General features: G+C 43.7%; 3 protein-coding genes across 4 annotated transcripts in view; 2 read left to right on the forward strand and 1 right to left on the reverse strand.

Annotated features, from left to right (window-relative positions):
* Positions 1-92: 92 nt before the first annotated feature.
* On the reverse strand, positions 93-4063 carry LOC110495443 (uncharacterized). Its single transcript, XM_021570685.3, is given in 4 exon segments — positions 93-2011; positions 2622-2952; positions 2955-3003; positions 3986-4063. Coding segments are annotated over 4 exon segments (1671 nt in total). The 3' UTR covers positions 93-798.
* Positions 2623-12866, forward strand: LOC110495451 (F-box only protein 36). 2 transcript variants are annotated; one of them, XR_005037384.2, is made up of 4 exons: positions 2623-3427; positions 8503-11520; positions 11847-12019; positions 12189-12866. XR_005037384.2 is itself a non-coding variant. In XM_021570719.3 (4 exons), exons 1-4 carry the CDS (start codon positions 8442-8444, stop codon positions 12378-12380), a joined length of 612 nt encoding a protein of 203 aa, XP_021426394.2. In that variant the 5' UTR covers positions 8227-8441; the 3' UTR covers positions 12381-12866. The 2 variants fall into 2 exon arrangements, 1 of the variants encoding a protein (XP_021426394.2); XM_021570719.3 differs by lacking the exon at positions 2623-3427 and having other exon boundaries at positions 8227-8579; positions 11412-11520.
* A 7993-nt stretch (positions 12867-20859) lies between these two features.
* The window catches only part of LOC110495637 (fibroblast growth factor 14), a 56559-nt gene continuing 52009 nt past the window's right edge, over positions 20860-25409 (forward strand). The window contains exon 1 of the mRNA XM_036951979.2: positions 20860-21841. Within this exon, the coding sequence (XP_036807874.1) occupies positions 21337-21841 (505 nt within the window). The 5' untranslated portion in view covers positions 20860-21336. The remainder of the gene's footprint in view (positions 21842-25409) is intronic.

Raw genomic sequence — 25409 nt, forward strand, 5'->3', positions numbered from 1 at the left:
TGTCCACAAAATCTGAGAGAAATACATTTTTTGTGCATATGGAACATTTCTGCATTTTTTTTTTATTTCAGCTCATGAAACATGGGACCAACACTTTACATGTGGCATTTATTTTTGTTCAGTGTATGAAATACCAGAATGGGTTGTGAGACACTGCTGTAGCCTACTCACAACAAAAAAACTGTTAGTTGAGGAAACCACAGTGGAGAGGTAAGGAACAGCCCCAAAACACACACACACACCTGCAGGACAGGAAACAAACTGTTTCACACCTCCTGTGCTGCAGGTGTGGGTGTGTGTCAAGACTTCTATAACAGAGGAAGTCGGCTAAATTGTACCTAAAATTGATGTATTCTTTTTATTGTATTGTTTTCAAAGAGACGAACACATCCCATGTAATAAAGACAATACAAAGGCAGGTAAAAAACACACAAAAAAAACGTGTTTTTAGTTTCATTGTGTAGCATTATGAGTCATCAACAGCTGTCATGTACATATTAACGCTGTTTTTCGAGTTCACAAAGTACATATTCTATATTTGAGTCCATCAGCTCCAGTATATCAGGAAAAGTCTACAGAATGACAAAGTACCTCATTCTTCATCACTGTGTGTACAGAGGAAGTAAATACATACTTCACTGAGAATCTACACCTCTGTGACAGTGGAATCTACTGTACCTAGGGTTACTAGCCTAGTAGATGCACAATGCAAAGAGATTCTAGAACTTAGATAATGTAGGCCTGGAGTCCCTTCTCCTGATTACGAAGGTACAGTATGTGTTAGCAACCATTAACCAATCACTCTTCTCCATTGCTGCCCTCCCCCTCCTCCCCCTCCCCGCTTCGGGCATTGCAGCGGTTGCCATGACGTTTTATGCCCCACACCACGTCAGAGCTGAAGGGGCAGAAGAGGCAGCGGTACATGCCCTGTCTGTGGTTGTGGTAGATATGGTTGAGTAGCGAATACTCTAGTATGAAGGCCTTGCTACACTCTTTACAGCAGTAAGGTTTGGGCACGTCGTGCTTGTAGCTCACGTGGTAGATGGCATGGCCCTTCATCTTGGAGCGCTTGCCGCACAGGCGACAGTTGTAGCGACCCCCCTGGCGCTGGATATATTTGGTCAGGAAGGCCTCTTCCTGCTTTTTGTGTTTGTCACTTTTTTTGTTGTTGTTGGTCTGTAGCTCCTCTTCCTCTTCATCATGATCATCTTCCTCACTGCCTGCCGTAGAGCTTCTTTTTCGTTTCATGGGGCTGCCGGCTGAGCGGGAGTCCTCTTCATTGTCCTCGCCTCCCTCCATCTCCTCTAGTCCTCTTTTCCTACCTTCCTCCTCTTGCTTCACTCCTCCTTTGTCCTCATCCTCCTCTTCTGCCTTGGGCTCACTGAGAGGATGACTACTGTCTTTTGACAGCACGTCTACACTGATACCTTCCTGTTCTTCTCCCCCCTCCCCCCTACGCTCATCCCCTTCTCCCTCCTCACCCTGGCCCTTCCCAGAGAGGCAGTGGCAGGTGAGCAGGTGGTCGTAGAGGCGAGGAAACTCCCTGGCCGTGTGGAAACACAAGCTGCAGTGGAACAGCCGTGCCGTGCGCTGGTAGAAGATGGCGTTGCCCAGGCGACCCACAGGCGTGTCATCCAGGCGGCTTGGATGGATCTTAGCGATGTGGATGAGGTAGCTGCAGTGGCTCTTACACTGGAGCAGACAGTGGGGACACTGGAGGTGCTGGAGATAGCTGTCCGACTCCCGGTCTCTGTCCCGCCCCTGGCCGCCAGAGGAGGAAGACTGCCTCTTGAGTTCCATAACAGCTCCCTGTGACTCCTTAATGTCCACAACGGCTTCTTTTGACTCTGACTCATTAACTTCAATTATGACTGGCATGGACTCCTTAACGTGCATGACGGCTGAAATTGACTTCTTAACGTCCATTGTGGCTTCCGTTGACTCCTTAAAACCCGCCATGGCTGTCTCTGACTCCTTAACCTCCACCACGGCATCCATTGACTGGAGCTCACTGGACACAGAGGGGAGTGAAAAACTTGCCGTTTTAATTATGGATTGTTGTTTATTTGAATAAGACTGAATGTATGTAATACATAAGTGTTGTTAGTAATACATTAGTAATGACAACGTAACTTAACAGTTGTCCAAATGCATACAAATTTACAAGCTAGCATTGTAGCACATCTGTACATCAGGAAATCTATATCACTAACAACGTTGAGTGTGCAGGTGTCAACATTTGACACTAGTTTAATCTAGATTCACATCCGACATTGTAGAGGCATAATTCCAACCATGTTCACAGAATGAAAGTATGCTAGTTCATTCCCAAATAGATTTAGCCGAACTCAAGCTAGCTTACTGTGTAAACAATAGCACATAGTTCGTTCGAAAATGTACATTTTAACTCACCTATCAATTCTCAAAAAGCCAATGAAACACACATTCCATATTTCCGTGACAATATAGATTATGCCTGATTGTTGTTCGTTTAATTTGATGAAATAGCAAATATCTGCTATAATGTAACAGTTTTTCCTCGGGAGCCTTTCCTTGGTTTATCAGAAGTGACGCTCAGTACGTTGACGTGACGTAGCCTCCATCATTAACTCTCTACTCACCGTTTCGGCTCCCTGCTGTTCTGGATAACAGAATAATCCACGCGTGGTCTATCCTGAACTTCTTGGATCGGTCTGTGTTGCTTCTTCTCGTCATTTTGGCTAACATATGGTGAAGAAGTATCGGTTCTGCTCGGGCTATCGCTGGGACAAATCGTGGGAACCGCGTCATCCCACAACAATCACTTTCTCGGTGTATGGAGTCGAAAACATTCTTTGCTGAAATGAGCCTCGCGTATCTGAGTGCCGTTCAACACGCCATTCTCGTGTAAGGAGGCGAATCCCACCAATTTTCGGAATACGATGTAGTCTTTTGGAAAAGAGTGGAAACTGGTGGTTTGCAGCCCAGGACAATGCACCTTGTCGGCGTGTTAAATAGAGTAAACTGAGGCAAGCACTAAAGCTGTGTTCGAAAACCCATACTAACATACTGTGTACTACATACTTAATGAGTATATACTATTAGTTCATTTTAGCATACTGTAAACGAACAGTATCCTTCTCGTCCTTTTGGCTAAGAAGAAGAAGTTTCGGTTCTGCTCAGGCTATCATGGAACTCTGAGGTCTTCCCATTGTTTCCTGTTGAGTGTACAAGTTCTTCGCATGTCTACCAGAAGTTGATGCTGTTGCTATGCAACCTTAACAAATTACTAGTTAGACATTTTACGAATTTGGGTGCGTTCTTAAATTCCATCTGGAGTGCCAGAGTTCGCTCGTAAATTCAGAGCGTTTCGCACTTGGAGTACCAAGTCTAGGACAAAAAGGCTTCTCAACAGTTTTTACCCCCAAGCCATAAAACTCCAGAACAGGTAAACAAATGGCTACCCGGACTATCTGCATTGTGTGCCTCCCCAACCACTCTTTTACGCTGCTGCTACTCTCTGTTTATCATATATGCATAGTCACTTTAACTATACATTCATGTACATACTACCTCAATTGGCCCGACCAACCAGTGCTCCCTCACATTGGCTAACCGAGCTATCTGCATTGTGTCCCGCCACCCGCCAACCCCTCTTTTACTCTACTGCTGCTCTCTGTTCATCATATATGCATATCTACATTCACCATATCTACATGTGTATATACTACCTCAATCAGCCTGACTAACCGGTGTCTGTATATAGCCTCGCTACTGTTTTTTTACTGTTGTTTTTATTTCTTTACTTACCTGTTGTTCACCTAATACCTTTTTTTCACTATTGGTCAGAGCCTATAAGTAAGCATTTCACCTGTTGTATTTGGCGCATGTGACAAACTTTGATTTCATTTCATTTGAGCGTTCTGACCTTACAATGGCACCCAAGCTAACGTTGGCTAGCTTGCTAGCTACTTCCAGACTCAAATGAGCCCACTGACCATTTTACTCGCCCTAGCAGACCTGGTTTGTCAGTGTTCATGTTATCCAGAGCGTTGGTGACTGTAATAGGCCGGACACATGACATTTTTAACAATGCTTTTTTCTGATAAAAACTAGTTCATCACATCCGTCATGGAGCCCAGTTTCGTAATATTTCCATATGCCCCAGCTTCTTGCCATAGTTTTGAAGTAATCACGAAAAAAACAGGCCTAATTTTAGGGCATTTTTCACCCTGCCAGCTCCTATTAGTTCTATTGAGCATCAACTCGCCTTCCGAATGTTCTACGTCACAATGCGTGTTTTGATATTGTTGGCAATAAGACACGTTGTTTGTAGTTAAAATGTAAACAACAAAATATTACTCATGGAACTCTGAAGTCGCCCCATTGTTTCCTATATATATATATATGAGAGAGAGAGATGTGTGTCTTTCTACAGTGCCTTGCGAAAGTATTCGGCCCCCTTGAACTTTGCGACCTTTTGCCACATTTCAGGCTTCAAACATAAAGATATAAAACTGTATTTTTTCGTGAAGAGTCAACAACAAGTGGGACACAATCATGAAGTGGAACGACATTTATTGGATATTTCAAACTTTTTTAACAAATCAAAAACTGAAAAATTGGGCGTGCAAAATTATTCAGCCCCCTTAAGTTAATACTTTGTAGCGCCACCTTTTGCTGCGATTACAGCTGTAAGTCTGCTAATATAGCTTATAGCTATGACAAATTCTGATTCATAATACGCTATTCTGAGCCATGACTACACATTTGAAGCACAACTTAGTTGCCCTCTTTTGTAAAATATATATATATTTTTACCCCAAGTATGTCTCTATCAGTTTTGCACATCGAGAGACTGAATTTTTTTTCCCATTCCTCCTTGCAAAACAGCTCGAGCTCAGTGATGTTGGATGGAGAGCATTTGTGAACAGCAGTTTTCAGTTCTTTCCACAGATTCTCGATTGGATTCAGGTCTGGACTTTGACTTGGCCATTCTAACACCTGGATATGTTTATTTTTGAACCATTCCATTGTAGATTTTGCTTTATGTTTTGGATCATTGTCTTGTTGGAAGACAAATCTCCGTCCCAGTCTCAGGTCTTTTGCAGACTCCATCAGGTTTTCTTCCAGAATGGTCCTGTATTTGGCTCCATCCATCTTCCCATCAATTTTAACCATCTTCCCTGTCCCTGCTGAAGAAAAGCAGGCCCAAACCATGATGCTGCCACCACCATGTTTGACAGTGGAGATGGTGTGTTCAGGGTGATGAGCTGTGTTGCTTTTACGCCAAACATAACATTTTGCATTGTTGCCAAAAAGTTCAATTTTGGTTTCATCTGACCAGAGCACCTTCTTCCACATGTTTGGTGTGTCTCCCAGGTGGCTTGTGGCAAACTTTAAACAACACTTTTTATGGATATCTTTAAGAAATGGCTTTCTTCTTGCCACTCTTCCATAAAGGCCAGATTTGTGCAATATACGACTGATTGTTGTCCTATGGACAGTCTCCCACCTCAGCTGTAGATCTCTGCAGTTCATCCAGAGTGATCATGGGCCTCTTGGCTGCATCTCTGATCAGTCTTCTCCTTGTATGAGCTGAAAGTTTAGAGGGACGGCCAGGTCTTGGTAGATTTGCAGTGGTCTGATACTCCTTCCATTTCAATATTATCGCTTGCACAGTGCTCCTTGGGATGTTTAAAGCTTGGGAAATCTTTTCGTATCCAAATCCGGCTTTAAACTTCTTCACAACAGTATCTCGGACCTGCCTGGTGTGTTCCTTGTTCTTCATGATGCTCTCTGCGCTTTTGACGGACCTCTGAGACTATCACAGTGCAGGTGCATTTATACGGAGACTTGATTACACACAGGTGGATTGTATTTATCATCATTAGTCATTTAGGTCAACATTGGATCATTCAGAGATCCTCACTGAACTTCTGGAGAGAGTTTGCGGCACTGAAAGTAAAGGGGCTGAATAATTTTGCACGCCCAATTTTTCAGTTTTGATTTGTTAAAAAAAGTTTGAAATATCCAATAAATGTCGTTCCACTTTATGATTGTGTCCCACTTGTTGTTGATTCTTCACAAAAAAATACAGTTTTATATCTTTATGTTTGAAGCCTGAAATGTGGCAAAAGGTCGCAAAGTTCAAGGGGGCCGAATACTTTCGCAAGGCACTGTATTTTGTCAAATATCTCGTAATGTGTATATTTAGATTTTTTTTATTTATTTGGACACCATTTTAATCATGTTTTTTTCCTACTTCCTCGTTATGCAGACATAAGCACACTAGGCACCACTCAGACAGGATCCTTTGAAGTCAGAGTAGATAGCCAGAGCGAATTCACGAAAGCACCCGAATGTCCATTGAGGACGCACAACGACTGTACCATATAGCTAAGCTAAGAATGACGTCAATAAACATTGGGTAGTTAGTTAGTTAGCCTATATTGATGTATAAGTTAGTAGCCAACTAAGGTTAGGTAGGTAGTTAACATACATACTGTTGTAATGATATGCAATATGGTTCGTAAGGACAGCATAGCTAACAAATTGTCAGCCAACATAACGTGTAAAGTAACTTATTTGAAAAATCATTACTTTATTACGTTGCTTAACATTTGTCTTAAATAGTTAAAACAATGAATTTCTATCCGCTCTCGTACTTCGGCTGCATATTTTCCGCCATTATCTTCATATCGGAAAACGATGTGAAGCCATGCCCATTTCCTGAAGAATTGCATTAGGGGCCCTAAAGTACAGAAATAGTGTCCTCTGTGTGTATACTTCATATTTTGGTGAATTGAGTATGACATCTGGGAACTTTTGGCATACTAACTATATCCATACTATGACCAATACGCTACTATATACTCAATTCACGTCACAAATAGTACGGTTAATGCGGTTAGTATGAGTATTCGAACACGGCTCAAGTGATATTTAGGTTTCCACCATGAAGGTAGAAAATCTTTAACTCATCTTTATGTATGTGCACTAATGGCTGCTTTGACACGCCACTGAGGGCTTTCTCATAGAGATAGAGGACTCTAGTGCCCAAAAGCTCTTTTAGCATGGGCAGTGCCATTCAGTACTTTAGACATTTTGAAATAGTCAACTGTGCAAAGGATAGAGGGACGAACAGAGGGGACAGGTTTTCGGAATGAAATGTAGATTTGATTTTAGCTTGTGATTCATTTTGCTCCAAATGTGTAAATCTCCAATAAAATTTGTATCAACTAAATATCACAAAAATCAAACAGGTAGTAGTAGTCTTTAGTAGTAGTGTAGTCTTTGGTATTTCCCAGCCTCTTATTTCCCCATCACTTCCTCTCAAATGTGAGAAACGACCCAGATACAGAGTAAGAATGTGTGAAAGGCGGAACAGAAAGAGTTGTGGTTGAGAGACTGGTTAGGAGAAGTTGAACAGAAGGAGCATGGTGCCTTGACATTATTGTAAATGAGTGCTGGGCAATATCACACATTTAAGCTCTAGATTTCTCAGCTTACCCCTCAACCACACACACATCTACTCCACTTTCAATCCTAGACAAATCCATGGCCACTTAATGTACCTCGTAACTCAGCAAAGAGTTGAACTGGCAAACAGGTTCTGAAAACAGTGTTGACACATATGACACCCACTATGACCAGAAGCCTCTTATTTCCCCCTCACTTCCCCTCAAAACGTAGAAATGGCCCGGATACAGAGTAAAAACGTGTGGAAGGTGGAACAGAAAGAGTTATGATTGAGAGACTGGCTAGGAGAAGTTGAACAGAAGGAGCATGGTGCCTTGACATTGTTGTAAACAATGAATGCTGTTGCCTGGCAACCCAAACTCCCTGCTCCGGCCAAACGCTACGCCACGTCCATGGATGTAAGTTTATTCTCTGCAATTAGTCTGGATCTGAGTACCTCCCTGACAATTTCTAGAACGCAAACGCATTCTAAGCGCTCTGATTGGTCCCAGAAACCGATGGGTTGGAGCAAAGCCAGAACACGTGGGTAAAGTAGTGTTGTGAAAATTTGTCATTGGCTTTGATACTCTGATTGGTTAGAGATAATACAATCACTGACAACTTTGTGTTGTACATGACCTTTCATTTTGACGTCACCACTAACGACTTCAACGATGGCAGTCTCAGATTGAAGTATGTAGCGAACATAGAACAGTGGAAGAATTCAGTTTGAGTCGTCAGGAAATGAGTGCTGGGTAATATCACACGTCACTCTCCATAATTCTCATCCTTCCCCTCAACCACACACACACACACACACACACACACACACGCACTCAATCGTAGACAAACCCATGGCTATGTACTTATTGTACCTCGTAACTCAGCAAATAGTTGAATTGGCAAACAGTAGGTCCTGAAAACAGTGTTGGCACACATGACACCCACTCCCACACCCTCCTTGTCTGCCAGCACCTTCACACACGCACACAAAATATCATATGAAAGTTTCTGAGGCTGTGTGTGTTAGTAGTATAGAGATCATGTCTTCTCTCCTCTCAGAGTGTTTGTATGAGATCAGTCAACAGGCTGCACCTCCCTGTAAGGATTACCACCAACTCACAGTCACCCAGACACAGGTACAGTACAGACAACCACAGGCACAGTACAGACACCTACAGGTACAGTACAGCCACCCACAGACACAGTACAGGCAACTAAAGACGTGGTACAGACAACTACAGGTGCTGTACAGACAACTACAGGTGCAGTACAGACAACCACAGACACAGTACAGGCAACTACAGACACCTACAGGTACAGCACAGACAACCACAGACACGGGTACATCACAGACAACTACAGGTACAGTACAGATTAGAGGTCGACCGATTATGATTTTTCAACGCCGATACCGATTTAATCGGCCACTTTTTTACAAATGTTTTTCTAATAATGACAATTACAACAATACTTATAGGCACTTGCCAGTGTAACAGTATAGCTTCCGTCCCTAGCTCCTCCCTGGGCTCGAACCAGCAACACAACGACAACAGCCACCATTGAAGCAGCGTTACCCATGCAGAGCAAGGGGAACAACTACTAGAAGGCTCAGAGCAAGTGATGTTTGAAACGCTATTAGTGCGCGCTAACTGGCTAGCCATTTCACTTCGGTTACACCAGCCTCATCTCGGGAGTTGATAGGCTTGAAGTCATATACAGCGCAATGCTTGACGCACAACGAAGAGCTGCTGGCAAAACGCACAAAAGTGCTGTTTGAATTCATGTTTACGTGCCTGCTTCTGCCTACCACCGCTCAGTCAGATACTTAGATGCTTGTATAATGCTCAGTCAGATTATATGCAACGCAGGACATGCTAGATAATATCTAGTAATATCATCAACCATGTGTAGTTAACTAGTGAGTATGATTGATTGTTTTTTTATAAGATAAGTTTAATGCTAGCTAGCAACTTACCTTGGCTTACTGCATTCGCGTAACAGGCAGTCTCCTTGTGGAGTGCAACGAGAGAGAGGCAGGTCGTTATTGTGTTGGACTAGTTAACTGTAAGGTTGCAAGATTGTATCCCCCAAGCGGACAAGGTGAAAATCTGTCGTTCTGCCCCTAAACGAGGCAGTTAACCCACTGTTCCTAGGCCGTCATTGAAAATAAGAATGTGTTCTTAACTGACTTGCCTAGTTAAATAAAGGTATAAAAAATATTTTAAAATCTGCAAATCGGCACCCAAAAATACAGATTTCCGATTGTTATGAAAACTTGAAATCGGCCCTAATTAATCGGCCATTCAGATTAATCAGCCGACCTCTAGTACAGATACCTACAGTTACAGTACAGCCAACCACAGACACAGTACAGACACCTACAGGTACAGTACAGCCAACCACAGACACAGTACAGACACCTACAGGTACAGTACAGCCAACCACAGACACAGTACAGACACCTACAGGTACAGTACAGCCGACAACAGATACAGTACAGGCAACTACAGACAACTACAGGTACAGTATAGACAACCACAGACACCTACAGGTACAGTACAGCCAACCACAGACACAGTACAGGCAACTAAAGACATGATACAGACAACTACAGGTACAGTACAGACAACCACAGACACAGTACAGGCAACTACAGATGCAGCACAGACACCTACAGGTACAGCACAGACACCTAAAGGTACAGTACAGACAACTGCAGGCACAGTACAGCCCCCTGCAGGTACCGTACAAACACCTACAAGTACAGCACAGACACCTACAGGTACAGCACAGACACCTACAGGTACAGTACAGACAGACACAGTACAGGTACAGCACAGACAACTACAGGTACAGTACAGACAACTGCAGGCACAGTACAGCCACCTGCAGGTACCGTACAAACACCTACAGGTACAGCACAGACACCTACAGGTACAGCACAGACACCTACAGGTACAGCACAGACACCTACAGGTACAGCACAGACACCTACAAGTACAGTACAGACAACTAAAGGAAGAGTACAGACACCTGCAGGTACCGTACAGACACCAGCAGACGCGGGTACAGTACAGACAACCACAGGTGCAGTACAGACAACCACAGGAGCAGTACAGACAACCACAGACACAGTACAGACAGCTACAGGTACAGTACAGACACATACAGGAACAGTATATACACCTACAGGTACAGTACAGACACCTACAGGTACAGTACAGACACCTACAGGTACAGTACAGACACCTACAGGTACAGTACAGACACCTACAGGAACAGTACAGACACCTACAGGAACAGTACAGACACCTACAGGTTCAGTACAGACACCTACGGGTACAGTACAGACACCTACAGGTTCAGTACAGACACCTACAGGTTCAGTACAGACACCTACAGGTTCAGTACAGACACCTACAGGTTCAGTACAGACACCTACAGGTTCAGTACAGACACCTACAGGTTCGGTACAGACACCTACAGGTACAGTACAGACACCTACAGGAACAGTATAGACACCTACAGACACAGGTACAGTCCAGACAACTACAGGAAAAATACCGACACCTACAGGTGTAGTACAGACACCTACAGGAACAGGAACAGTACAAACACCTAGCTTAGTCTATTGCACTGACTTCGGGATGTATTTTAGGTGCAGCATTTCAAAGCTGTTTCATAAACTATGTCAGACGAGGGGAGAGAGGGAATGCAACCCTGGAAATATCATCAGCTTTAGGGCTCTGCTACAGATGTGGATCAGTCTCTGGGCTAGACACATGGTAGAGTTTTAATGAAATATAAAAATGATAAAGAACAAAACTTCCCATTTAAATGCCACAGTAATGGGGAATAGTCATTTACACAGTCAAGTGAATAGAGTGTGTTTTGTAACTAACTGGCTACATTTGTAAGCTGTTAGGCTATTAATAACTTGTAATCATGTAGACCTGGTTTGGTCGTAGGTGGTTTTCAAGGTGTGGAGAGTGTCCTGTCCTCTACGACACGAGAAACCACAACCTGCAGAAAACAAGAAATCACACACAGACTTCCTACAGGATAGCCACGCACAAGGTAGTGTGTGTGTGTGCGTGCGTTAGAGATAAAGTGCTATTTTAGGTCACACAAATGCATACCCTCCATAAATAATTATTTTATATAAAACCGAACAATCAATCTGTCACCCGATGGGCAAGTCTAGACATGGAAGGAGAGAGCCTACTCCCACAATATCCTTTTAATTGTCCATAGCAATAATACACATTCAAATGCTTGTATTGTCCAATTCCAAGGATCATATGATTTATTTAGAATATATGCCAATAAACTTACTATTTCAAATAACATTTTATTGAATGAGAATGTGTGTGTGTGTGGGGGGGGGGGGGGTTCCTTCACAGGTCACATAGGGCGAGTGTTTGGTCCACACACTCTGGACTATGTGGTGAACCTGTGTTGGCATCGCTATGACTACCTGGTCCGGCTCCCTGATTGGCTGCTCCTGAACATCCTGTCCTTCCTGGAGTGGGCAGATATTAAGAATATCTCCCAGACCTGCAAGAGGCTCCAACAGGTGGGCTAACCATGATTACATAATTGTAATGATTTATAGTAATACTTTGAGTAGTACTTTTTTCAGACTGAAAAATGCTCAACATTTATGAGCTCTCCCCCTCCCTCTGCTGCTCCTCTCCTTTCTCCCTCTCTCCCCCTCCCATCCCCCTCTTTCTCCTTCTCCCTAGCTATGCTGCAGTGAGGGGTTTTGGGCGCAGGGGACAGCTGGGGCCAGGTACGGGCAGAGTGAGGTCACTATGGAGGGTGTGAGCCCTACTCTACAGCGCCGTCTGGTGGTGTTTCACAGAAGACAGGTGCTCTCCCGTCTGGCCCAGCAGCAGCAGCACAGCAAGAGGAAGAACAGTGTCTGGCATCTGTGAGAGAGTTAGCCTGGTCACGCAGCGCTCTCGTTTCGTTTTACTTCAACAGAATGTCAGCTATCGCACGATCAGGCAGATTTCACCAGAATACATGTGAGAGGGACAGAGGAGCAAAGTCTGTCTGTCTGTCTGTCCGTGTCTCTCAACCACTTTCAAGATATTTTATTATCATCTATTACATTTCCATGACCTGACTAGTTATGTTAGGCACATATGGCAGAGTTAGTTTACATATGTAGTGTAGCTGCCTGTCAGTGTTTTGAATGGCCAGCAGGTGGTGATATTAAGCAGAAATCAGCGCCTCATAAACCTCTTTGATTCACTAATAGGTGTTTGGTAGCCTGCTGTAGAACATGTGTGCTCAACTAGGGGAAGAGGTATTGCTACTCCAAAACCTTTTAATGGTTATAATGATACATTGCTAATGTTGTTTGTGTTTTTGGTCTCAAATGATAGAATAAAGAACATACGGCACAATCACCTATACATTGTGTCTGTGATGAATCAAACATATAGACAGTAGTTCATCAATAGAAGGACCATCTTGTATTCTCCAATGTACTGCAGACAGTCTGGAAGTCCTAATCCAATGCATGTGATTGAATATACTGGTCGCACATCTGAGTGCTCTAGTCTTCTCTAACCACCAGAGGTTAAAGCCTATAGTACTGTAGAGGCTTTCTGCTTAGGCTTTATTATGTTAGAGACCCCCCTCTGGTGTGTAGACTCAGCTGTAATAAAATTACATTCTCTGAGTGATGCAGCACACACACAAACACACACACACACACACCACACCATACCACACCACACCACACCACAGTTCTCTTGGGGCATATTGACAATTGATGGACCACAATGATTGTATAGAGTAAAGCAATCACTGCAGTTATCCAAGGTTGAGTTTAGTTGTTCTGTTGCCATGGGGATGTGCCCATCTTTGAATTGTTTTTGGAATGTAATATGTGTTTTTAAAGACTTGCAAATAAGTAAAAGGTGTTGTCTGAGAGAAGAGAGAGAAATAAAGAGAGAGAGAGAGAGAGAGAGGTAGAGAGATAATGAGCAAGGAAATGGGGGGGTTCATATACTAGTGCACTCTGTATGGAGAAGTGTGCCATTTAGGAAGCAGACAGTATCTGAAAGGACCAGTACCAGCCAGGTCTGTCATTGAGAGCTATTTAATGGTGGCTGACAGGGCAACCATATGATAGTCCCAGGAGTGGCCTGCCCATTCAGTACTGTGACAAAGATCAATGAATGAGGAGCTCTCTCTCTCACACACTCCAACTGTTCTCTCGCTCTGGTAGAGGGTCGCCGAAATCCATTCTGAAAACTGAAGTAGATGAGGGTGGAATTGCATTGTGAAAAACAAGCCTTCTCTCTCTGGCAAGGAGAGTCGAAGGAAAAATGATTTTGGAATGGAATGCAGAAAGTAGCACGGATTTTACAGCCTGGGTGTAGCCTATGAAATATAAATAATAATAAAATATATATACAGACACACCTACTCATTCAAGGGTTTTTCTTTATTTTTACTATTTTCTACATGGTATAATAATAATGAGACATCAAAACTATGAAATAACACATGGAATCATGAAGTAACCAAAAAAGTGTTAAACAAATCAAAATATATTTTATATTTGAAATTCCTCAAAGTAGCCACCCTTTGCCTTGATGACAGCTTTGCACACTCTTGGCATTCTCTCAACCAGCTTCATGAGGTAGTCACGTGGAATGCATTTCAATTAACAGGTGTGCCTTGTTAAAAGTTCATTTGTGGAATTTCTTTCCTTCTTAATGAGTTTGAGACAATCAGTTGTGTTGTGACAAGGTAGGGGTGGTATACAGAGGATAGCCCTATTTGGTAAAATACCAAGTCCATGTTATGGCAAGAACAGGTCAAATAAGCAAAGCGAAACGACAGTCCATCATTACTTTAAGACATGAAGGTCAGTCAATCTGGAAAATCTCAAGTACTTTGAAAGTTTCTTCAAGCGCAGTTGCAAAAACCATCAAGCGCTGTAATGAAACTGTCTCTCATGAGGACCACCACAGGGAAGGAAGACCCAGAGTTACCTCTGCTGCATAGGATAAGTTCATTAGAGTTACCAGTAGAAATTGCAGCCCAAATAAATGCTTCACAGAGTTCAAGCAACAGACACATCTCAACGTCAACTGCTCAGAGGAGACCAGGTGAATCAGGCCTTCATGGTTGAATTGCTGCAAAGAAATCACTACTAAAGGACACCAATAAGAAGAAGAGACTTAATTGGGCCAAGAAACACGAGCACTTGACATTAGACCGGTGGAAATCTGTTCTTTGTTCTGATGAGTCCAAATTTGCGATTTTTGGTTGCAACCGCGGTGTCTTTGTGAGACTCAGAGTAGGTGAACGGATGATCTCCGCATGTGTGGTTCCCACCGTGAAGCATGGAGGAGGAGGTGTGATGGTGTGTGGGTGCTTTGCTGGTGACACTGTCTGTGATTTATTTAGAATTCAAGGCACACTTAATCAGCATGGCTGCAGTGATACACCCTCCCATCTGGTTTGCGCTTAGTGGGACATTGACCCAACACACCTCCAGGCTGTGTAAGGGCTATTTGACCAAGAAGGAGAGTGACGGAGTGCTGCATCAGATGACCTGGTCTCCACAATTACCTGACCTCAACCCAATTGAGATGGTTTGGGATGACTTGGACCGCAGAGGGAAGGAAAAGCAGCCAACAAGTGAACATAAAGAAAAACCCTTGAATGAGTAGGTGTGTCCAAACTGTGTATATTGTATATTCAAAAAATATATATTCAAAAAAGTATATATATTTATATATATATATATATATACAGTGCCTTGCGAAAGTATTCGGCCCCTTTGAACTTTGCGACCTTTTGCCACATTTCAGGCTTCAAACATAAAGATATAAAACTGTATTTTTTTGTGAAGAATCAACAACAAGTGGGACACAATCATGAAGTGGAACGACATTTATTGGATATTTCAAACTTTTTTAACAAATCAAAAACTGAAAAATTGGGCGTGCAAAATTATTCAGCCCCTTTACTTTCAGTGCAGCAAACTCTCTCCAGAAGTTCAGTGAGGATCTCTGAATGATCCAATGTTGACCTAAATGACTAATGATGATAAATACAATCCACCTGTGTGTAATCGAGTCTCCGTATAAATGCACCTGCACTGTGATAGTCTCAGAGGTCCGTTAAAAGCGCAGAGAGCATCATGAAGAACAAGGAACACACCAGGCAGGTCCGAGATACTGTTGTGAAGAAGTTTAAAGCCGGATTTGGATACAAAAAGATTTCCCAAGCTTTAAACATCCCAAGGAGCACTGTGCAAGCGATAATATTGAAATGGAAGGAGTATCAGACCACTGCAAATCTACCAAGACCTGGCCGTCCCTCTAAACTTTCAGCTCATGCAAGGAGATGACTGATCAGAGATGCAGCCAAGAGGCCCATGATCACTCTGGATGAACTGCAGAGATCTACAGCTGAGGTGGGAGACTCTGTCCATAGGACAACAATCAGTCGTATATTGCACAAATCTGGCCTTTATGGAAGAGTGGCAAGAAGAAACCCATTTCTTAAAGATATCCATAAAAAGTGTAGTTTAAAGTTTGCCACAAGCCACCTGGGAGACACACCAAACATGTGGAAGAAGGTGCTCTGGTCAGATGAAACCAAAATTGAACTTTTTGGCAACAATGCAAAACGTTATGTTTGGTGTAAAAGCAACACAGCTGAACACACCATCCCCACTGTCAAACATGGTGGTGGCAGCATCATGGTTTGGCCCTGCTTTTCTTCAGCAGGGACAGGGAAGATGGTTAAAATTGATGGGAAGATGGATGGAGCCAAATACAGGACCATTCTGGAAGAAAACCTGATGGAGTCTGCAAAAGACCTGAGACTGGGACGGAGATTTGTCTTCCAACAAGACAATGATCCAAAACATAAAGCAAAATCTACAATGGAATGGTTCAAAAATAAACATATCCAGGTGTTAGAATGGCCAAGTCAAAGTCCAGACCTGAATCCAATTGAGAATCTGTGGAAAGAACTGAAAACTGCTGTTCACAAATGCTCTCCATCCAACCTCACTGAGCTCGAGCTGTTTTGCAAGGAGGAATGGGAAAAAAATTCAGTCTCTCGATGTGCAAAACTGATAGAGACATACCCCAAGCCTCTTACAGCTGTAATCGCAGCAAAAGGTGGCGCTACAAAGTATTAACTTAAGGGGGCTGAATAATTTTGCACGCCCAATTTTTCAGTTTTTGATTTGTTAAAAAAGTTTGAAATATCCAATAAATGTCATTCCACTTCATGATTGTGTCCCACTTGTTGTTGATTCTTCACAAAAAAATACAGTTTTATATCTTTATGTTTGAAGCCTGAAATGTGGCAAAAGGTCGCAAAGTTCAAGGGGGCCGAATACTTTCGCAAGGCACTGTATATATACACTGCTCAAAAAAATAAAGGGAACACCTAAACAACACAATATAACTCCAAGTCAATCACACTTCTGTGAAATCAAACTGTCCACTTAGGAAGCAACACTGACTGACAATACATTTCACATGCTGTTGTGCAAATGGAATAGACAACAGGTGGAAATTATAGGCAATTAGCAATACACCCCCAATAAAGGAGTGGTTCTGCAGGTGGTGCCCACAGACTACTTCTCAGTTCCTATGCTTCCTGGCTGATGTTTTGGTCACTTTTGAATGCTGGCAGTGCTTTCACTCTAGTGGTGGCATGAGATGGAGTCTACAACCCACACAAGTGGCTCAGGTAGTGCAGCTCATCCAGGATGGCACATCAATGCGAGATGTGGCAAGAAGGTTTGCTGTGTCTGTCAGCGTAGTGTCCAGAGCATGGAGGCGCTACCAGGAGACAGGCCAGTACATCAGGAGACGTGGAGGAGGCCGTAGGAGGGCAACAACCCAGCAGCAGGACCGTTACCTCCGCCTTTGTGCAAGGAGGAGCAGGAAGAGCACTGCCAGTGCCCTGCAAAATGACCTCCAGCAGGCCACAAATGTGCATGTGTCTGCTCAAATGGTCAGAAACAGACTCCATGAGGGTGGTATGAGGGCCCGACGTCCACAGGTGGGGGTTGTGCTTACAGCACAACACCGTGCAGGACGTTTGGCATTTGCCAGAGAACACCAAGATTGGCAAATTCGCCACTGGCGCCCTGTGCTCTTCACAGATGAAAGCTGGTTCACACTGAGCACATGTGACAGTCTGGAGACACCATGGAGAACGTTCTGCTGCCTGCAACATCCTCCAACATGACCGGTTTGGCGGTGGGTCAGTCATGGTGTGGGTGGCATTTCTTTGGGGGGCTGCACAGCCCTCCATGTGCTCGCCAGAGGTAGCCTGACTGCCATTAGGTACCGAGATGAGATCATCAGACCCCTTGTGAGACCATATGCTGGTGCAGTTGGCCCTGGGTTCCTCCTAATGCAAGACAATGCTAGACCTCATGTGGCTGGAGTGTGTCAGCAGTTCCTGCAAGAGGAAGGCATTGATGCTATGGACTGGCCCGCCTGTTCCCCAGACCTGAATCCAATTGAGTACATCTGGGACATCATGTCTCGCTCCATCCACCAACGCCACGTTGCACCACAGACTGTCCAGGAGTTGGCGAATGCTTTAGTCCAGGTCTGGGAGGAGATCCCTCAGGAGACCATCCGCCACCTCATCAGGAGCATGCCCAGGCGTTGTAGGGAGGTCATACAGGCACGTGGAGGCCACACACACTACTGAGCCTCATTTTGACTTGTTTTAAGGACATTACATCAAAGTTGGATCAGCCTGTAGTGTGGTTTTCCACTTTAATTTTAAGTGTGACTCCAAATCCAGACCTCCATGGGTTGATAAATTTGATTTCCATTGATCATTTTTGTGTGATTTTGTTGTCAGCACATTCAACTATGTAAAGAAAAAAGTATTTAATAAGAATATTCAGATCTAGGATGTGTTATTTTAGTGTTCCCTTTTTTGAGCAGTGTATATATATTTTTATATATATATATACATTGCCTTCTGAAAGTATTCATACCTCTTGACTTTTTCCACATTTTGTTACATTACAGACTTATTCTAAAATGTATTAAATCTTTGTTTTTTTATTAATCTACACACAATACCCCAAAATGAAAAAGCAAAATCTGGTTTCTATTAGTTTTTGCAAAAAAAAAAAAATGTTTTAACTATACAGAAATATCACATTTACATAAGTATTCAGACCCTTTACTCAGTATTTTGTTGAAGCACCTTTGGCAGAAATTACAGCCTCAAGTATTCTTGGGTATGACACTACAAGCTTGGCTCACCTGTATTTGGGGAGTTTCTCCCATTATCCTATGCAGATCCTCTCAAGCTCTGTCAGGTGGGATGGGGAGCGTTGCTGCACAGCTATTTTCAGGTCTCTCCAGACATGGGTTCAAGTCTGGGCTCTGGCTGGGCCACTCAAGGACATTCAGAGACTTGTCTTGAAGACACACCTATGTTGTCTTGGCTGTGTGCTTAGGGTCGCTGTCCTGTTGGAAAGTAAACCCTTGCTCCATTCTGATGTCCTGAGTACTCTGGAGCAGGTTTTCATCAAGGATCTCGCTGTACAATTGCTCCGTTCATCTTTCCCTCGATCGTGACTAGTCTCCCAGTCCCTGTACCTGAAAAATACCCCCACAGCATGGTGCTGCCACCACCATGCTTCACCACAGGGATAGTGCCAGGTTTCCTCCGCACGTGAAGCTTGAGATTCAGGCCAAAGAATTTAGTCTTGGTTTCATCAGACCAGAGAATCTTGTTTCTCATGGTCTGAGAGTCTTTAGGTGCCTTTTGGCAAACTCCAAGTGGGCTGTCATGTGCCTTTTACTGAGGAGTGGCATCTGTCTGGCCACTCTACCACAAAGGCCTGATTGATGGAGTGTTGTAGAGATGGTTGTCCTTCTGGAAGGTACTCCCATCTCCACAGAGTAATTCTGGAGCTCTGTCAGAGTGACCATCGGGTTCTTGGTCACCTCCTTGACCAAGGCCCTTCTCCCCTGATTGCTCAGTTTGGCCTTGGTGGTTCCAAACTTCTTCCATTTAAAAATGAGGAGACCACTGTGTTCTTGGTACTCTTCCCCAGATCTGTGCCTCGACACAATCCTGTCTTGGAGCTCTACGGACTATTCCTTCGACCTCATGGCTTGTTTTTTTCTCTGACATGCACTGTCAACTGTGGGACCTTATATAGACAGGTGTGTGCCTTTCCAAATCATGTCCAATCAATTTAATTTACCGCGAGGGACTACAATCAAGTTGTAGTTACATCTCAAGGATGATCAATGGAGGTATTGTGTGTAGATTTTTAATTTTTATTAATCCATTTTAGAATAAGGCTGTAACATAACAAAATGTGGAAAAAGTCAAAGGGGGTGAATACTTTCCCAGGGCACTGTATATTATAACCTTATATTTAGAAACACATTTTAAGAAAATGGAAAAGAGTTTTGACTGTGGTAGTTCTATACACACCACAGCCGACCTCCTATGCAATATTTTACCTCTTCGTCTGCTGCCATGTTCTGAGCTGTTTATGTGTTGTGTAATAGCGCTAAGCGTTGGCCTTGAACACTGAGAAGTGACTAAACAACGTTGTTCAAATAAAGCGGTAGTGCCTTGCATGAATAGAGTTATCACCCGCTCTATTGCTATTATTTTTACCTTTCTTGGGGGTTCAAGGCTGGGCAATATGGCTCTCTTGTCGAAAGTTAGAATCGAAACTAATTATATATGGCAGAACATGCAGGGAAAATGGGAGAATGCGTCACCACTGATATGATGCTGGTCCTGGCGCTGTCCTTTCAGCACCGGATGTCGAGCTGGTGCTATGCGGGTGGAGCAGGTCAGGTCCACGGAGAGCGGTTATAGCCAACAAAATGCTGCTCAATGCTGCAGCGCTGCACTTCAATGTATCTGCTGGAATACACACACACACACACACACACACACACACACACATACACACACACACACACACACACACACACACACACACACACACACACACACACACACACACATTACGATTTCTAGCTAGAAAGCACTTATCAATAAACTACAGGATAATTGTTGCTCTATTATTTTACATACAACGCACTGGACGTTTTACCCACCTGCGTGAGCCTCAGCCTATGTTCTCCCCCCAATGGAAAACTCCAATCACAGTTTGGAAGTGACTGGAAAAGACGGGAGAGCGCGAGCCTACCGGTGAAGTGACGATATCTCGAGTCACTTTTACCAAAACTGGGGGAGCGTCTCGTTCGTAGGTGATGATGTGGAAACCACGTGTCTACGTAATGGAAAGCGGATATCTTGGCTTGAACCCCTCCTCCCTCTCCTCCCTCTCACCCCCCCCCCCCCCCCCCCCCCCCCCCCCCCCCCCCCTCCTCCTCGCGCCCGCCTCTCTCCAGCGCAGGGGTACGGGACCACGCACACACATCCCTACCGGATGCGTTATACTTTTGGGAGAAGGGAGGGCCATAGTCAGCTTATTTTCATCAACAAGGTGAGAAAGAGAGGAAAAGAAGAGGGGGAAAGAGAAAACAGAAACTACCCGGATAGGAGAGCAGTAGCAGTGCACTGGGACTCTATCAGAGAAGCATGGATTATTAATTTTAAAAAGCCTAGGCTTTATTAAATATTAAACACGTTTTTTTTAAAGACGCAGGAACGAAGGGATTGATTCCTGCTGGGATTTACAGTAAAAGCGAGTAGCCTTCACCAACGTGACGACGCGACTAGATTTGGATTCGGGGCTCCAGCGTTTGGCTATGCGTTGTTGGTTAGGAAGCTCCGCTGCAGTGTTCGCATAGGGATGGCACCCCTACGGGTTCACTAACGGACCGATCCCATATCCACCCTCACCCCGGGAACGTACGAACTAATATGCAATGGTTTTTTGTCCAGAAATCCCCTGCGTTTCGCCGACTGCACGCTAGCTCCGCATGTCTGTCTGCCGCACCGCTCCCCCTGTGCGGCAGATGCGATCTAAAGAGTCTATTTGGGCTTCTGACGCGCCGGCCAGGCGGCAGCAGCAGTACCCGCAACAGCGATACCGTTAAGGAGCAGGAGCAAGTGGAGGAAACTGCAGCATTCGCCTTCATTCTGAGGTATAACGAAGCGTTTCTGCAGCTAAGCGCCAACGCGAAGGACCCGGGGATTCATCTGTTCTGTTCTATGGTCCAGCTGGTTGGGCCGAGTCGCAGAGCTAAGCCCAACGGGACCTGGCTGTTATGCAAGCGGGGGGAGCGAGTCCCCATGAGGGTGTCTAGGCTGCTGGAGCGCTCCTCGACCAAATCGATGAGGTTTCTTTGGAACATTTACAGCAAAGGATCGCATATGCTGCAGTGTCTTTGTGGCAAGAGTCTCAAGAAAACCAAGAACCCAACTGGTGAGTGAGAGACTGAAAGAGTGACCCCCCTGTGTGTGTGTGTGTGTGTGTGTGTGTGTGTGTGTGTTTCTCCCCTGTTACTGCACTGTTAGGCGCAAGCTTGTGGTTGCTGGTGTGTTGTAGCTGCAATCGCAATTGTGCACCAAGTGAGCGCAGGGGGAGAGGAGGGGGTGAATAACTTATTTGCGCAGACCCCACTGCTGCTGCTGGTGTTGTGTGTGTATGTGTGTGTGTGTGTGTGTGTGTGTTGAGCGCGCGCGTGCCAGAAGCGCAGCAGGAAAAAAGCCAACACACAAAAACAAATCCCTCAAACGCAACGACACAGCAACACATAGATTTCAGCTCTAGCGGAACTTTTTTCGGGTGATTGTAGGGCCTGTTATGCCAATTCTATTTAGCTGCAGACTGTCTCGAGGCTGCGTCTTTTCGCTGTGCTGTGGCTGCCGCTGTTCTCACTCGGGGTTGTTCGGGTTTGTATCACTGCAGTAATGCTCACTTCTGCAACACTTCCACGGGCTCAGCTCAGTACTGGCCCAGTCAAACACTCTGCGGCCCTAAACCTAAACGCAATGTTTCCCCTTTACGTCGATATTAAGAATTCACTAAGGCTGCATACGAATTGGACATCAAGGCTGTTGATGCAGCTCACCTAGATACGTTGCCATGACTGTAAATACACGCTGAGATATACACAGCATTTTTTTTTATTTTGATCTATAAATAACATCATCAGATATTCCAACACAAAGGCCTATAGCATCTCATGCAAAGCAATGCGACATATGCTGCACCAACAATGGAACATTTAGGCCAACTTTGAATTACACAAGGCCTACCACGTCTTTTCTCACTTCCCCAAATAGGTTATTTTTCTAGTAGGCCTACACTGAAAAAAATAAGGTTCTTAAATAGTTCTTCCCCAGCTCTTAAAGGGACAGTTCGATATTTGGCAGTGATGCCCTTTATCTACTTCCCCAGAGTCAGATTAACTCGTGGAGGCCATTTTTATGTCTGTGCTGCAGTGTGAAGGAAGTTGCTAACTAGCAATAGCGACATTTGTTGTTCTAGCTGTTCTCATAGACTTCCAGTTATTGCACTAACGCTAGTTAGCGTTGGCTCATGAAACTGCCTCTAACTTCCTTCATACTGGATGCATATACATCAAAATTGTATCCATGAGTTCATTTGACTCTGTTGAAAGAGATAAAGGGATTCATTGCCAAAATCACGAACTATGCCTTTAAGGTTCCTTGGAGAACTCTAGACTGATAAATAGCCTTTGAGTTAAGTGGGGTTTCTTGATGTGGCATCTACAGTTCTTCAGAATTCTAAAAGGTTCTTGAAATGTATGGAAGCCTCCAGATGTGTCCCTTTCATAGCACACAGCAAATTGGCCAGTGTTAATAGTGTTTATTTTTCAGTGTAACATTTCTAGTGTTGATTCGGGAGTTAAATTAACACTGGAAGAGTTACATTAACACTGGAAGAGTTACATTAACACTGGAAGAGTTAAATTAACACAGGAAGAGTTGAAAAATAATCACATTGTTTGTGTTAATAACCAGAGTTGTAACAAAATTGTGCCCATCATTATCATATTTCCCAGCATTCTCTATTGCTGGTAGATTTTTGTTTCAATATGTGGACCCCAGGAAAAGTAGCTGTTGCTTTAGCACTAGCTCATTGTGATCCTTATAAAATACTAAATATCTATATGTTTTGCATGTACATTGATTGATTATTTAATCTTATGCTACTCAAATATAAATAGCATACATTTTTATAAACTAATTTAATTTGTTATTTGGACTTATTGAACCTGTTACTGAAATGGTTGTTCCAGTTTAGATGCTTAAGGTAGTCTCATACGTTAGTCTTCCCAAACCTAGCAGTCATTCTGAATGCACGTTGTGGGTGAATAAACATTGCAAATATTGGATATCCCCACTTTTAATGGATTCCAATAAGAATGACATTTGCTGGTGCAAAACAGCATAAAATGACTTGCAGGTCTGTCGTGACATGTAACCTTGAGTTTCAGGACACTGTATAAAAAGGCATTATGTAATATGTATTGTATTGTTTAAAATAATAACATTTTAAAGATAACATGTTCACTTAGTATCTCTACTTGGTGAAGGCCACAGGATTGAAAATTAATGAATGCAACAACCCTTTCTCTGTCACTAACAAGTCATGGGTGGTAACACTACAATTCGCTCGAAGGCACACTGGGAAATCTACCACTGAATTCACAGGCGGCTGGTGGCATCTTCATTTGGGAGGACAGGCTTATTGTAATGGCTTGAATGGAATTAATGGAATGGTATCAAACACATCACACATATTGTTCCATGTGTTTGATACCATTCCATTCACTCCATTCCAGGCATTATTATGAACCGTACTGTACAGAATCTATTAGAGATCTATAAAGAACCATGCATACACCTTTATTTTTAATAGGTCTACACAATTGTAGACCTCCACAAGTCTGACTCATCCTTGGGAGCAATATCCAAATGCCTGAAGGTACCACGTTCATCCGTACAAACAATAGTACACAACTATAAACACCATGGGACCATGCAGCCATCATACTGCTCAGGAAGGAGATGCGTTCTGTCTCCTAGAGATGAACGTACTTTGGTGTGAAAAGTGCAAATCAATCCCAGAAAAACAGCAAAGGACCTTGTGAAGATGCTGGAGGGAACAGGTACAAAAGTATCTATATCCACAGTAAAACGAGTCCTATATCGACATAACCTGAAAGGCCGCTCAGCAAGGGAGAAGCCACTGCTCCAAAACCACCATAAAAAAACAGACTACGGTTTGCAACTACACATGGGGACAAAGATCATACTTTCTGGAGAAATGTCCTCTGGTCTGATGAAACTGTTTGGCTATAATGACCATTGTTATGTTTGGAGGAAAAAAAGGGAGGTTTGCAAGCCGAAGAACACCATCCCAACCATGAAGCACGGGGGTGGCAACATCATGTTGTGGGGCTGCTTTGCTGCAGGAGGGACTGGTGCACTTATAGATATAGATGGCATCATGAGGCAGGAAAATGATGAAGAGAGAGCGAGAGAGAAAGACTGTGTCAGCTTGTCTTCTACAGGCTTCTGACCCAGACTCCCAGCAGATGGTTATACGTTCACATCCTGCTCTGGCTTATAGCTGCCTGGATGCTTGGTAGAGGGCCTAGCACTTGTTTGCTAAATACACCCGGCCTCAATAGCTTGTACTTGTTGTTTTGTTTGTCTCTGTGTGTGAAGTAGCTCTTGGCAGCCGCTATCCATGGTGCTGACCAGGGCCATTAGAAAACTGGGAGTGTTGAATGGACAGCTCAAAATGAAGTACCTTATACCAGGGGGAGCCAGCCTTTCTCCTGGGGAGCCCCTGCTACAGGTTATTTCCCCCACCTCTGCAGGTGTGTGTGTGTGCATTTTAAATCCCAAGAGAGAGAGAGACAAATGTAATAACCAGTTCATTTTTATTGTTTATTTTACTTTTGTTTATGATCTATTTGACTTGCTTTGGCAATGTAAATATATGTACTATATAG

The sequence above is a fragment of the Oncorhynchus mykiss genome, chromosome 18 (genome assembly GCF_057628025.1).
Source record: "Oncorhynchus mykiss isolate SJ-2025 chromosome 18, ASM5762802v1, whole genome shotgun sequence".
NCBI lineage: Eukaryota > Metazoa > Chordata > Actinopteri > Salmoniformes > Salmonidae > Oncorhynchus > Oncorhynchus mykiss.